The following is a 16,162-nucleotide window of genomic DNA, read 5'->3' as shown; positions in this document are numbered from 1 at the left end:
TTCTGCCTTAGGGAAAGTCATGAGGCCCCCAGTGCTTTCACGAAGGTCGCAGCACGCGGTAAGCAAAGTTCAGAAAGGCTTCCTTGATAAGATGGCCTTTGAGCTGGGGTTGAAAGAGCAGATAGGACTGAGAACGTGAGAGTGGGCAATTGCACAATGTAATGGGAGAAATCATGAGAAAAGGCGAGAAGTAGGAAATCATGGAGTAGAGTTAGTTGGCTGGATGATATGTATACAAAGAGTGGAGGAGCTGCAACTGTAAGGGAGTGGAAGTTGGATGGCATCTCAGCTTTATTCAATAGGCCACAAGGATCCACTGAAGGTGACGGATGAGGGATAACAGAATACATCTGTGCTAGAAAACGGAACTAGTGTTGATGTAAGGGCATACTGGCAATAGAGGAGATGGGCATAGAAGTCAAGGCCAAGATCATAAAGCTCTCATCTATGATACGTAGGGAGGAGATGGAGAAAAAAAGATGGGAATGATTGACTGGATATAGGTGTGAGGGCAGAGACTGAGGATGAACCCGAGTAACAAGCACCCTGGTTTTCAAACCTTAGTTACCACTCTCATCTCCAAGTGCTTTTGTTGAAATGGAGATTGCCCACACCAGATTCCATCAGAACGAGTCCAAGAAGCTGCATATGAATACATAGGCTAGGTCTGTGCTAATCAACAAACTCTGAAGCTGGCCAGCAATGAAATAAGTCCAGAAAGAGAAGCTACCTTTACAGTATTATAGCAATTTGACTTATAATTCTACATCAATGGAATCTAATAATTAAACATTGAAGCTTGATTTCATGTGCACTTTGTGTGTGTTTTCCATTTCACTTTTCTAGCAATTCGTTTTTAGTGAATTTTACAAAAGTATGGGTCCACAGAAATTAAAATTCTTGCACAAAGACAGTTTGAGAAGCATTGCACTCCCTACATGAATACATGGGTTAGTGAAATAGAGGAAAAGGTATGTTCAGAACTGAGAGAACTCCCTGTAGTGGACATGTGGCCTCCTGAATACACCAGGTGCTGGCTTCCACTCTGCCATAACCAGGCCACCGAGCCTCCACGGCAGTGCACCGAAAGCCTGGACCTGCCCATCCCCATGCCCATGGCTGCATATTATCTCCTCACTCTTGTGCTGGATATGCTCCCTCACCCCAAACCCATGGCTAGCTCAGCTCCACGTGTAGGTCTAGTGCCTCATGCCAAACCATCTGAATTGCTTTGCTGTTTTTTAGGAAATACACCAAAACTCAGCAGCAGTCTGTGGGTTAGAAAAAAAAAACCAAAAAAAAAACACCTAAAAGTAAGCAAACAGCATTATAAAAGCTAAGGAGAGAATTTCTTAGACTGTACAGCTTAGGGAAAAGGAATATCAATGTCATTAAGCCTTGCAAAGAGGAGGAGGAAGACTCAGGACACAGCCATCCGATGCATCTGATAGAAGAATTTCAGCAGAATGATGCATACAGGGGTAGGACAGCAAGGAGAGAGGATGGAGTGAGAGGAGAGAAGAAACCAGCTCCTCTGAATGAACTTCACAAAACTGTGACTGGGTGTTACATGGAATAGTTACACTACTCTAAATAATAATTTTCTCCAAAAATCTTCCCTATCTTATTATCCACTGAAAGTTAATCTAAACTGGCATCTATAGAAGTCTCACTTTTTGCCTTGCTGATAACCCTTCTTATATAATAAAAGGCTCATATGCAAATAGACCGAACAGTGGAACAACCAAACAACCAGTGCTATGACGTGCACTGACCACCAGAGTGTGTGTGTGTGTGCAAAACAGGGTGGGCGTTGGTTGCAGCAGGATGGTGGAGCAGGTGAGCAGGGTGCCAGACCAAGGCAGAGCATCTGTCGCTGTCATTGGGGTAAGCCTCTGGTGGTTACTGAAAATTCTTGGCTCCCATGCACTGTGGTCCCACCTGTTCACACCCACTGCCAGTGCTGGAGCTGCTGCTCACACCCACCGCTAGCACCAGCCCCACTCACACCTGCTGCTGGTGCGTGGTGCTGGTCCTGATCCTTCAGGGCCATCAGCAAGTTTGAGCGGCTGCTGTCAGCCCTGATCACCCCTGAGGGCTTCTCCACCTCTCCCTGCTCCTGAGGGGCGATCAGTGCAGCAACCGCGGCTCGCACCCATTGATGGTGTTGGCCCCACTCGCACCCGCTGCTGGCACTGGTCCCAATCGTTCCGCGCCATCAGCAGATGTGAATGGGGCTGGTGCCATCAGTGTGTGGGAGTGGTGGCGGCAGGAGCAGGGCTGCCGGTAGATAGGGGCCCAGAGTCATGACAAAGGGACTAGGCAGGGGCATGAGGATGGGCCGAGACTCGCCCCTGTGCCCACCACAGCCTCGCAGCCTTTCAAGGTACACAAATTTGTGCACTGGGCCCCTGGTCTATATATACACAAAAGCCTACAGTGACCATCCAACCGGTCAGTAGCTATGATATGCAATGACCACCAGGGGGCAGATACTTGATGCAGGAGCTGCTGAGCAACAGCAACTTTGCAGAGTGCCCTCTCTCACTCGGGGACCCCTCGGGAAATGTCCGACTGCTGGTTTTGGCCTGATCCCCGCAGGCCAGGCCAAGGGATCCCACTTGCCAAAGGGACCCCACTCACTCCACAGATGCCCTTCGAGCCCCAGTACCTCCCCCCCAACCCCCCCAGTTGCAGCTAGCAGGAGAAGGACCACAGGAGGTTGGCTCCAGGGCATATCTCGCCCATCTTGTCCAGTCCCACTCTGCTGGCCACCTAATAATTACTTTTCTTTCTATGTGCACAAATCCATCACTGGGCCTCTAGTACAGAATAAGTGACATCAGTCATTCTTTAAGGCAAAGGCCATAAAAATATGCAATACTTATGTTTTCTTGCAAAAAAATACAAAACATTTGGAGAAGGATAAGCACAGAGGGGAAAGTTGAGGGGAAATTGGAGTCTAGTTTCACACATTTTTGGATTTGTGCCCTACCTAAATTGCCAGAATTTAAAACAGAAACATAGGAAAGCACCTTTGCAATTTTTCCAGAAGGATCGTATCTTTTGAAATTGAGTACTACAAGATGCCAATAGGATCACGAACAACCCCAAAATGCCCAGATGCTTGATCTCAAAATTAGAAAAGATATCTGCCTACTTTCATTCTTATTTCCTAAAATAAATATGGGAGGTGAGATACAGGATAAAGGCCAGTCATTACTGCAAAGAACAGGCTTGAGCTGAGTTCACTGATCCAAGAGAATCATTCACAAACATCTTCAGCTAATTCCCTTCTTAAAGATGTTTAACATGTATAAGGTAAAAGTGTGAAGAGCAATGGCATCGATGAAAGGTGGGAATTTTTGCTGCACTTCCTGTTTGTTAGGACTGATTCTTTCCTTCCCAGACTTGGACAACTGTTTAAAAGAATAGCTCTGGATATGTTCTCTAACTTGACTGAGATGCTGGTTCCACAGGTACAGATACATGTTAAAGGTGTACACTTCCCCCCCCCCCCCCCATGTTGTAGGTCAATTACATCTCGAGAAAACTGTTTAAAAAGGCAAACACTCAGAGATACAACACAGGGAACGCTCCTAGAACCAGTTTCTGAGCATCATCCAGTCTGGGGTTTCTCTACTGTGTTCCAGGGAACTGACAGGCTGGAGCAATCAGGGTCCCACCAAGGAAAGAGAAAGCCCTGCAAGTGATGACAACAGGGGGAATTTAGCACAGGGAGCGGGCGGCAGAGCAGTGGGAGAACCACAGATTAACAACAGCAGGAAGCCCCTTCCACCAGCAGGAAGGAGGGAGAGCCTGGGCTGCCACAGCCGAAGTTGGAACAGGGTGGTCCTTCCAGGGAGAGCTGGAGCCACAGAAGCGCAGAAGCAGCTGGAAATGCAGCCTCCTGGGGAAGGGCCACCAGTGGACCTGGCGGCAGAGAGGCCTGGGTCTGACCCAGGGTGTTTCAGAAGAAAGGGGTTACACAGTAAAAGTAATTTTTTTAAAAACCACAGGATTAAAACAAGCTAGGAAACTTCTTTACCACAGGGCTTTCATATGCTAATAGACTTGTAAATCTCAGAAAGGAACGTAACACCAAGTGCTTCTGTGATCTTCTTTTATGGAGCATGTTGGAGAGGTAGTGTTCCATGAAACACTATTTGGAAAATGCAATGCTCACATTTTACAGACAAGGAAATTTGGTTAAGTGGTTTGAACAAGATATTATAAAAACAGATAATACTGAGACTAGAGGCTAGACTCAAGCTTCCTGAATCTTAACCAAGAGTTCTTTCTCACTTCCTAGCTCCATCAAGGAAACCAGGTACTTAACCATTCTAGTGCATCAGGAGTCATTTTGCTGGTATAAACAAACTACCAGCTCCGTGGAATGAGCACAGTCTCTTTGTTAAATTAAGGACAACCAAGGCACTATGGCAAAAGAACAAATGCAAAAGAGGTAATAAATGCCACAGAGTTGCCAAGTTTATTGATGGGAAGAAACAAAGAGAAAGGGGAAAGGAAAAGCGAGAGTAAAAGAAGGCAACGAACCTCCACTGAGGATCACCCGCACCCCTGCAGCCATGCCGGCGTCCACATCTCCTCCTGACCGCACTCGTGCGAGTAGAGCAATGGGGTCAAACAACCTCAACTATGTAGATGCAATGACCAAGGTGACAGATTTGTGGGATTAACTCCCTAAACTAGTGGTAAGGGATCCTGCCCTACGTAAACCCTATAAAAACACCAAGGCCTGCTCCATGGCCCTCTGGGAGAACTCGGCTCTCCCAAGTATCTCCAGCTGAAGCACCTATGTCCTCCTCCTCACTCTTTACCCTCCAATTCACCCCTCCTGCCAGAGAGGTGGCTAACCACGCTCTAAGTCAGATGTTAGGAAACAAAGCTGCATTCCTCAGGCCCAAGGAAACTGCCACCGCCCAAGCTCTTCCCTCTTTTTTAAGGTTTCATCTTTGCAGGGGGTAGGCGATGATAAGAGTTGCCCTAAGTTATTTAACTGAAATTCAGTGAGAAAATACTCCAATGAAACGGATAGCTGAGGAGGAGAATCCATGAAATGTCTCACGTGTACAGTATTTGTAAAGAAATGCTCACAAGTTCCCCAATTACCTCAAATGCATTGCGAGCTACTGGTTCAGTAGCACTGTTGGAGCTACCATGTTACCTGTTTATATTAGAGCATTTTTTCATTTATTTACCATTAATCTGTGTAGCCCTTTTTCATAGAAAACAGCTCAAAGCAAATGAGTCTAAGCTCCATGTCACTCTGGATTTATGAAGTCTCTATTAATTTAGTTTTAATCTGATCTTTTAAAGTCTCCTGATCCTGCCTTTAGGGGCAGTAAAAGTTATTTTTGTGAGTTTCACAATCCAAAACTCACACAAAGTTTTAATATGCATTTTCATAGGGGAAAGAAAACTATTTAACCCCTCCCTTGCCACCCCACCCCCAAATTTCAATAATTTACCAGCACAGAATTCCTATAACTCTTATTCATTCTTCAGGCTTCTTTCTCTTAACCCCCCAAATCCTGCAGAGCTCGGATCAAACAGGGCACAAGCCAGGGAGAAATTTAATCGCTCATATCTCTGCCTGAGGGATTGTCTAGGTGCTATGGTGACAGACACCTCATGGAAAGTATGTGGAAGAAAAAAAGATTTTTAAACTCCTAGGAGGAAAGGAGGGAGGGAGGGTGAATGAGAAAGGGAGGGAGGGAGAGGAGGAGGGAAGGAGCGAGAGAGATTGATCTCTAATGGACTTGGTGTCAACAAGGAGAAGAGAAGCACAACACAGGGTGTACATATTCAATCAAAATTACTTACTTATACATCATGTGGCAAAACACCAACAACAAGATATTATCCAACAAAGGTATTTTGTTTCTATTCCCCCAAATTTTTAATTTTAAGGGTTGTATTGATTTGTTTTTCGGGTTAAAGGTGCAGCTTCTTCACAGAGGATTTTTAGGCAGTGAAACTACTTGTATACTGTAATGACAGATGTCCAAATTCATAGAATTCCCCACACCAACTGTGGACTTTGGGTGAGGATGACACATTAATGTAGGTTCATCAATTGTAACAAAAGGATGCTGCTAGGGAGTGAGGCTCTTGGTTTCAGGGCAGGCTGTCTATGGGAAATGGCTGTACCTTCCACAGCAAACCTAACACTGTTCTAGTAAAAAAAAAAAAAAAAAAATGTAAAGCACAGCTTCTCTTTTATTAATCTATTCTGATATGGCTGTTCAAAAAAATCTGAAAAACAATGCAATTAAAACTTTTAGTGCTTAATTTTATAGTTTACATAACTGTTTTTAGAATGATGTATTTAAATGTAATTCATAGATTGCTTTTTTTAAAGAGAGAAATAACTGGTCTCAGAGATTAAGCCAATTATAAAAATCTCCAGGCCTAATCAGCACATAAAATGGCTCACACCAATGATATGGCTCTGTTGATACACAAGTCGAAATTTTTTGCTATGTTCATGTACAGGAAACCAAGACTGTAAACACAGGAACAACAATCAACAAACGCAGATGTTTAAGGCTGGAAGTCACATTCTGGACAAGGTGAAAAGGGTAAGTGGCAGAAGAGTCATAATAAGGACGGTGGCGGATACCAGAGGTCAGCTTGGAGAGGGCACTGGCTCTGCCTGGGGCAGTTTGCTGCCTGCTGAGAAGCCGGCACTCCTCCCACCCCCAGGGCTCCCGATGATGAGAAAACAATCTGAGCATAATAACCCCAGCCTGTGGGGCAAGGATGTCTCAGGCCTAGGACAATCCCAATCTGTCCAGCAGGATCGGCAATCAAGGGCGTGTGCCCATGAACCTGAAAGTCAGGAAGGCTCTCCCACTCAGAACCAGAGCCTCATTCTGCAAAAATGTTTGAAGGGGAGTCTTCAGCCCAGCCATCTGGGACTGGGTTAGAGATAAGAAGACCATGGGGACCTATCAAGGAATGACCTGATGTAATTTAGATATCATCTCTATTATGGACCCAATCTCTTTAATAATAGCTGTGGGAAGGGCAGGAAGAGGATCGGTGCCTGCGGACATCAGAGGAACAATGCCACTCAGAGCAACGTGGTTTTCAACTCACTTTCAGAGCAGAAAACAATTCTCTGGGGTCAACAAGTCTTTCCACATACTAAACAAGGGGATATTTATAGATATGCGTAGCTTTTTCTTTTTTAAAAGCAGAGTTCTGGAAGAGAATGCTATCCACTAATAGAAAGATATTTGGTCATCCCCAGCTTTTGCCCAAGGCTGTGCTCTTGCATGCTTTTGTCATTTCTCCTAAATTATTCATTTATGTGGACCAACACTCCCAGGTCCTATTCCCCTGGTGCAGTCAGTGGTCTGTAAACTCATTAGTCAACAGAGCCAAACATCAACAGTACAACAATTGAAATTTCTTTTGAGAGCCAATTTTTTTAAACTTAAACTTCATCTAACGCCACGTCTTCAAAACAGACTCGCCTAGGCCGTGGTATTTTGTGGAAGAGCCACACTCAAGGGGCCAAAGAGCCTCATGTGGCTCTCGCCAGGCAGTTTGCCGACCATGGTCCTGATGCATTAGGATCTCTTTCTAAAGTTTGTCCTTCAGTGTTAGGATATAACAGCAGTGAAGAGGGACCGATCCTGAATAAACATAACACATTTACTGCAAATCGAGATTAGATGATATGCAAGAACCTTGAAAGCTCTAATTTCTATTGTCTATGAATAATGCAAATTGACCAATAATTTCAAACTTTCTATCAATGACAAGGAAAGCACAACATAAGAATGGGTTGTCTCGCCCCAGTGGTGTGGTCCCATGTACCAAGAGGTCACTGGTTCAATTCCTGGTCAGGGCACCTGCCCAGGTTGTGAGCTCAGTCCCCGGTGGAGAGTATGCGGGAGGCAGCTGATCAATATTTCTCTCTCATAGATGTTTCTCTCTCTCTCTCTCTCTCTCTCTCTCTCTCTCTCTCTCTCTCTCTCTCTCCTTTAAAATCAGTAATATATATATATATATATATATATATATATATATATATATATATATATATTTTTTTTTTTAAAGAATGGTGGGCAGGTTTCCTCAGAAAAATAATGTTATGGAAGGTAGCTGTGACCCCAGCCAGTTCTAGCACCTAACTTTATCCATAAAGGTGCTGAAATACTATATTTTTACCGTGGGGAAGGAAATGTAGAGGACAATAATTTCAAAATACTACTAATCAAACAAAAAGAAATCCATCAACTTCAGTGAACTACAATGCCATGTGTTTCTAACGCTTGTGGTAAAAGATTAGCAGGTATAACTCTGGGGTTCTGAGAATTTCTGGCATTCTCAAACACTTTGGAAGTTAACAGCCCTGGTTCTTTAGTAGCTCAAGTCTTTTACTAAAAGAGGAATGATTTTCCTGCGCTTTGATACAACGTCACCAGTTCCATATATTCCTGGAGAGACTGGGGCCATTTTCTGGTTCTCAGGTTTCCGGAGGGCAAGCCTTGGGAAAGAGATGGGAGCCAGGGGGTTGAGGAAGAGGTGAAGAGGTTATGAGAGGAAAAACATGTCTGAATAAAAGCAGCTTCGCTGTCATGATGAAAACAGAGAAAGGACAACAGAATGCACTAGCTCTTTAAGGGGAACACAAAGGTAGAGAAGACGGCAGCTGGGTCGCCCGGCTGGTGGCTGGGTTGAGCAATGGCCTCAGGAAGGATAGGACAGAAAGGTTAATGTGTAATAGCTGTGGCTACTTGCATGGGGACCTTGCAAACTGTTCACGTCTTAGGGAGCTTCTATACTGATTTCTACTCCTTTTACTCAGAGTCTTATGGAAGCTTCTCATCAGATACACAATGATATGAATTAAAATATTGTCTGCTTTCCTTCCCACTGCTGGAAGTGCTCAAGGTGATGTCACTAAAATTCAGACCAGAGGATTGGGAGGCAGTTGAGGCGATGGGGAGCGGGGGATGCATAATAATAAGATTCAACATTTTTAAGTTAAGAAAAAAACTATAACTGGTCTATATTAAAATAAGCACTACATGGACTAATTTATTTTTAAATACAGATTGGGAAGGAGAGAGTGGATGACTGACTTGTGAAAATATTACAGAAAGCTGGTTAAATATCCAAGAACCGAAAAATATTACCCTCTTCATTTTCCTTTTCTAACTCAGCTTTTAAACAGATAAGTGGGAGACAAAAATAACAGAGCCATTATATTTAAGTATTTGCTATACTACCTTTGATAGTCAATGTTCATGCACCTACCCTCCCCCTGAAATTCAAGTAAAATATTAATGTGAAACCCAACATTTAAAGTAGCTAGACTCTGGTTGCGGGCTCGATCTCCAGTGTGGGGTATGCAGGAGGCAGCCAATCAATGATTCTCTCTCATCATTGATGTTTCTATCTCTCTCTCCCTCTCCCTTCCTCTTTGAAATCAATAAAAATATACTAAATAAATAAAGTAGCTAAATTCTGAACACACAGTGATGACACAGATTTATTACATGCTGAGTCAAGTGCTGAGCATTATGTTTTTTTTTTTCCCTTTACACACTTTGCTATACCACTGAGAATCCTTTTGTCTGTGCAAATCAGAGGAAAGCTTTTAAATAGAGGAACTGAGCATGATTCAGCATATTTAAAAAGGATTTATACCCATTCTTAGAAGGACAACCAGAGGAAACACCATCTGAGGTCTAAACAATGATATCTGCTTGCCCTTTGATCTGCATTTAAGGACACTTTGTACAACTTTTTTGTTGAAATACCACTGAATTTCACCATTTACTATTTTAAATCTCTTTAAGAGAAAATTTGCTTTTTTGAACCACACTCTCCGAACTATTTTTGCTGTGAGTAGTTTGCAGGCATGGGTTCATTTGCTGCTAACAAAAATCTTCCTTCATAAGTACAGGCAGCATAAATGAAAAATAATTCCACTGATGCTATGTTTATGAGAAAAAGACAGTACAATGTATCTGGTTACACATACAAGTGGGGAGTATTCCCATTTTTCTTCTAATTTATGTTTCCCAAGAGTAATATTGTCAGAAGATTGCCAGTATTTTTAGAATAAGTTTCTTATTACTTGTACTAATACATACTGATTCCCTTTTCTGAGCATAATTTGAGTTATTTCAATTTATCCTAGCATCTGGAGATCAACATCTCATTAATTCAAAATAAATAAATGAAATCTGAAATGCAGATTTATTTTTTTTATTTTATTTTTTATTTTTTTAATTGATTTTTCACAGAGAGGAAGAGGGAGAAAGAGAGTTAGAAACATCGATGAGAGAGAATCATGGATCAGCTGCCTCTTGCACACCCCCTACTGGGGATGTGCCCGCAACCAAGGCACATGCCCCTGCCCGGAATCGAACCCGGGACCTTTTCAGTCCGCAGGCCGACGCTCTATCCACTGAGCCAAACTGGTCCCGGCCTGAAATGCAGATTTAAAGAAACTTTTGCACTGGTCTCAAATGTAATGCATATTACAAATTAATAATACATATGGGTAACTAATACAAAAGAGGTCTATTAATAAACCATTATGATATACATCAAATACCAAGAAACCGCAATATCCTAAATGCCTTCACTTACTTGCAGGTATAGCATTCTAAATGATCACCCAGATTAGTGAAATATACATTTTAAATGGGAAATATGCCCTTGTTTTCATCAATTCAGTTTTTATAAAGCATCTCTCATGTGCTCGGTGTTATGTTAGGAACTTAGGTTACGATAGTAGATAAGCCTGGTTGCCTTTTGAGGCTGATATCCTCCAGGGGTGACAAATAAATGACTAAGCAAATTTAAAAAGACAAAAATATACTCCTTGTGATAAGTGCAACCAAGGAAATAAACAAGGTGATGGTAAAGAAGCGCGGGGGGGGGGGGGGGGGGGGGCACGGGCAGCACGGATTTCTATGGAGTAGTTAAAGAAGGCTTCTCTCAGAAGGTGAATTTTAAGCTAAGACCTGAGGATATTTCAGGATACTTCTCCAAGGTCACCAAATTGGCAGGCTTGTTTATTAGGCTGCCAAGACATTTTTAGAATTAGAAAACAAGTAGAAACTGCCATCTGTGGCCCTGATTGAATGCAGGTTCACGAGTACACCAGCTTCGCGGGCACACTCTGCACACCAGCCAGCTACAGGTTACACACCCCAGCCTACTCAGCAGGAGTGGGTTTAAAACAGTCAGTATAAACAACAGGAGCTGGTCCAATGACTAGAGGAACTTATCCTGTTGATTCATACTTCCTGATAGCCACTCTAGCTAACAAGGATCAGGGTTTTCAAATGTGTCTCATGAGTAAATAATTCCTCAGCCTCAAGGGAAAATGATGTTTACAACTATATAACACTTTCCCTTATAACTTATCTAACTCAGTGGGTATAAGAGTACTTTAAAACACGGAGCTGTGACATGGATTTTTCTGTAGGTTCTTTAATAGACTACTCATGTAATGCGGTTAACAGGCCATTGACACAGATTAGGAAATCTGTGGAATTCTCCCAGCATCCTTACAGAATCCACATTGCTAAGCAATTACTTTCTTCAACAGAACTGTCCTGCTCAGAGCCATTTTAGCCTCTCATTATGAAATCCCCATTCTTACTGCTAAATGGATTAAGATGAAATAGCATTGTTTGACTGGCAGGGGCATGGCTTTGTGACTTGAATTCCACTTATCTGGAGAGGGTTTTCTCCTCTAAGCACACAGTAGTCCAGATCTGGACCTGTGATTGGTAGTTATAACTTGCAGTCAGAAAGCCCAGGGGTTTGATAGGAGGGGCCTGGGGCAAAGTTCGCTACCTAAGAATCTCTTTCAGTTCTGTATCAGCTGGGGTGGGGGTGGAGGGTGAAATTAACACTAGCATTGGTGCATTCTCTTGGAATTTTAACTTTTTCAGTGGTTTTTTTTTTAATCTTTAGCACTCCTTTATGAAAAATGAAAGCATCCCTAAGGAGATATTGTGTTAAACCATCACTTTTGCAGTATTAGTTGGCAACCAAGGTCCAGCAGTGTGACTCAGAAGCAATGTGTACCTGAAGACCAGGAAAGGTCAGAAAAGCAAGGGAGGAGAATTTCAGAGGTCATTAAACGCAGTGGGTGTCATCATACTTTACAAACTTGCCTCAGGCCAACTCTCACAATTTCAAACACCATCTAAGAGGCTGTGGCTCCCAAACATTGGCATCACCTGGGGATCTTTAAAAATGCTAATAAATACCCGGCTTCCACCACACGCATGCAGATTTAATTGGCATGAGTCCCTCCTGGGCATCTGGATTTTTGAGGTGTAGCAAATTTGGGAGCTACTAACATAAGGAAGCACTGCTCTTAATGGCTTACTGGGATGATTTATTGAGTTCCTTCAGACATCAGAAATCTCCTAGGCTAGTGCTTGTTGACCATGGTAGCACATTAGAAAAGTCTAAGGCACTTAAAAAAAAAAAAAGAAAAAGAAAAAGACACCAGAGACCACCCTCAAAGACTCTGGCTTCATTGCTCAGAGGAGGAGCCCCAGACGCCTTAGTTCTGTAAGGTCCTCGGGTGATGCTAATGGCAGCCAAAACTGACAATCATGGTCCAAGCCCAGGAACTGTTTTCCTGGAGACTACAATGTGATTCTCTGCTTCCACTTGGTCCAGATTGGGACGATCCACAGGGGAAATATTGTAAAACATTTCCCCAAGGCTGTCCGGGAAACATGTGTGTGGGGGGTTGAGGGGGGCGGTGAGGGAGAGGACAAGTGGTGGACTTTACTAAGCCAGAAGAAACAGAGTTGTTAGAATAAGGAATAGCGCTTGTCCTCCGCACCCCCTCCCGAAACTTGATGGACTGGCGGGAGAATTTCCTTAGAATGCTTCCTGGAAGTAGCTCAACCTTGGATTCTGTTCCGATAAATTGTGAAAATTCTTGTCCAATCAGAGCCCCTGGCACTGCAAGTAGCAAGATTGGCAGGCCCCAAGCCTCACTCCCTGAGAGATTCTGTTTCACGAATTTCCCAGGAGGATTTCTGCACCACTCAGATGCCAGTTATTCTGCTTCACTTCTCCCCTCCCCCTTCGCCCGCATTCCTCCCTTCTTCCCCCAAAACTCAGCGGAGTTAAGAATCACCCCATACATGTACTTGTAAACAAATCGCCAAAATATTTTGCATGGGAGTCATCCAAGTAACTAATGCCCTTAGATGACGGACCCAAGTCTTGGACGTGGCTTGGCGACGTGCCTGCCACTTTGGCGAGTAAGTATCTGCTAACCCGTTCGGAGTCGTGCGCCCCGCAGGAAGGGAAGTCAGCGGAGACGCACCTCCCAGGCCGGGGCACCCACCGCCCAGGCCGCCACACCCACCCCGGGCGCGGCTCCTGCACCCCAGGTTCTCCCCGCGGGGAACGCGCGCCCACACTCCCTCTGTGCGCCCTAAGGGGAGTCAGCTTCTGAATGAAGAGGAGCACAGACTGAAGGCACTGACTGGGGCGAGGGGGGGGGGAGGCTGGGGAGGGCCTTTACCCAGTTCCCCTTCACAGATGGGAAACCTGGGGTGGGGGTGAGGGGAGGCTCCGCAGCTCCGTCGGGGTTTGCCACAGAGCATTTGCGGCGCAGCCCGATTTAGCCGCCCTTAAATTTCCATTCTGTTGCCTGGCAACCGGCTCAGACCAGCTCAGCCCGGCCCCGGCCCGGGCCCCGCACCCTTTCCCTGCCCGGGGACTGGAAGTTCGCCCTCGGGCACTGGCCGGAGGCGTGTGAGACAGGTGCCTGGGCTGGCTTCCCCCGCGGGGCTCGGGCGCCAACCCCAAACCAGGCCAGCCCTGCGGGCGGGGCTGGCGCGCCCTCCGCGGTCCCTTAGGCACCCTCCTCGGCCACCCTCCGCCCCCAGCTCCGTGGATGCCACTCCGCACAGTCATGTCAAGTTCCCAAAGTTCTCAGCCGCTGCCGGATTCCCTAAAAGTCCCGGTGGGAAAATTGGCACTTAGCGCGCTAAGGGAGCAAATTAATAATAATAATAATAATAATAATAATAATAGTAGTAGTAGTAGTAGTAGTAATAATAATAATAGTAATAGTAGTAATAGTAGTAGTAGTAGTAATTGAAGGGGAAAGTGTTGGAGAGCCTTCTCTTTCCCAGCTTGTTACACTGCCAGTCTAGTTAACCTGGCCCGAGCGGAGCTCTCTTGGGGAAAGAAAGCGCGGAGCGAGCTCCGGGCGCCCGCAAAGCCGCGCTGCGGGACGCCGCCGGGGCGCTGGGCCCGCAGGTGCCCCCGGGCCGCGCAGGTGGCGGAGCGCAGCCGCCCGTCCCTGGTCCCCGCCTCGCCAGCCCGGACCCGCGCCCCGAGGGCCCCTCCACCCTCTGCCCCGCACCGCCCCAGCCCGGGACCCTGGGAGGAGGTTTCCGCACGCCGCCCCGGCTCCTTACCCAGGTTCACAAAGCTCATGACCATGTCCGCGTCGCTGAGGAAGGCGCTGTCCTGCGCGCTGGCCAGCGGGGACGCGCCGCCGCCGGGTCCCGGGGCCAGGAGGCTCTTTCGGGGGACGGGGTGCGCGGCGCCGGGGGGCGGCGGCCCGGGCTGGGGCGCGCCGGCTCCTCTCCGGGGCCAGGGCTGCCGCCGCTCCGCGCCCGACGGCCAGTCCTCGTCCTCGCCGTCGGACAGGGCGTTGTACAGGTCCAGCATGAAGAGGGGCGCGGACTTCAGCTGCCCGGGCGGGGGCTCCCCGCGAGGCTGCTGCTGCGGGAGCGCAGGCGGCGGCAGCTGCTGGAGGCCGTGGACGGGCCGGGGCCGGTGAGGGAGCCCCAGCACCGACAGGATCTCCTTCTGCATCTCCCGCTTCTCGTTCGTCTTGAGCCGGCGGTAGAGGAAGCCCGAGGAGGAGGAGGCGGGCGGCAGCGGCGGCTCCGCGTGGCCCGGGCTCCCGCCGGCCCCCAACAGCGCACCCCCGCCGGTGGCCAGCGTCGGGGGCCCGCAGCAGCTGCACAGCAGCCCCCACCACCAGCACAGCCACTGCGCCCTCCGCCCCAGCCCCGGCATCCCTGCCCGGCCGGGCTGGCCTCGTGGGCCCCGCGAGGCGTGGAGCGGCGGAGCGAGGCTGGAGCGCGGCCGCGATGGCCCTTGGCGTGGACAGCCCCCGCCACCTCTCGGCGGGCTCGCTTCCCCTTCCTGGCCCTCAGTCCTTATCTCTCATGGTCCGCCGGGGCGCCCCCGATGGCCCAGGATGCAGGGGAGGCCAGGGGGGCCGGGGAACCGCACTCCCGCGCTAGCCTCCAGAAGCGCAAGGTCCAGGCCAGGTGCGTCCCGTTGAGTCCAAGCGGCACTGCAGCCGGCGCCCCGGACCCCGGGCAGGTCCCCGCGGGGTCGCTCCCCGCCTCGCTGCCCGCGCACGTGCGCTGTCCGCGACCCCTGGGTGGCCGAGTGGGACCCGGGGCGGCGGGGGAGAGGGACCGCTCACCAGCTCGGGGGACTGCCAGGCAGCATCCCCGCGCACGCTGCCCCGGCTCGCTCAGCCGCTGTGAAGTTTACCCGGCTGAAGGGCCCGGGCTGTGGCGACCAGGAGTCCGGGGATGCCAATCTTCTCCGCGACGCCAAACTCCCTTCTCGCTCACAAACTCCTCGCCCCTCCGCCCTTGGGCACTGTCGCTTCCCCTCAAAATCTCCCCGAGCTGCTGCTCAACTCCCCAAGCGGGGGCGTCAAGGATCTTCCTTTCCGTTCAGTGTTCTCCCGGTTGCCCTGCCAAACCCTCTCACAAAAGGGACAAGAGGGAAGGGGGCCGATGCACGGAGCAGGGGACGCGGCGGCGTCTGCGACGCGATTCGCAGCCTCCCGCCTCTCGGAGCCGCGCTCTCCGCAGCAGCCAACGTGGGCTCTCTGGTGCGCCCTCGCTCAGGTACCGCACTCCGGCCCCGGGACTCCCCGCCCTCCCGGGGAACCGGCAGGCGGGCAGCCAATGGAGAGGCCCGTCTCTCCAGTATTTGCGTAGGCCCGCCCCCTTCTTTCACCCTCCCTCTCCCCCGAGGCGTCGCCTGGGCGGCGCGTAAGTTCCAAATACACAGACAATTCTTAGAGGCACCCGGGGAGTCCCAAGGTAGCAAAGGCAGAGGGCGTCATCACCAGTCTGAG

General features: G+C 48.0%; 1 protein-coding gene across 1 annotated transcript in view; it reads right to left on the bottom strand.

The window, feature by feature from the left end:
• BMP6 (bone morphogenetic protein 6) overlaps positions 1–15,957 on the bottom strand; it is a 141,590-nt gene extending 125,633 nt beyond the window's left edge. Inside the window, exon 1 of the mRNA XM_084875605.1 lies at positions 14,466–15,957. Within this exon, the coding sequence (XP_084731731.1) occupies positions 14,466–15,075 (610 nt within the window). The 5' untranslated portion in view covers positions 15,076–15,957. The remainder of the gene's footprint in view (positions 1–14,465) is intronic.
• Between the last annotated feature and the right edge of the window lie 205 nt (positions 15,958–16,162).

The sequence above is a fragment of the Pipistrellus hanaki genome, assembly GCF_964339955.1.
Source record: "Pipistrellus hanaki genome assembly, chromosome: 2".
NCBI classification, from domain to species: domain Eukaryota; kingdom Metazoa; phylum Chordata; class Mammalia; order Chiroptera; family Vespertilionidae; genus Pipistrellus; species Pipistrellus hanaki.
The sequence above is the reverse complement of the archived record's forward strand: the minus strand, read 5'-3'. Positions and strand labels throughout refer to the sequence as shown.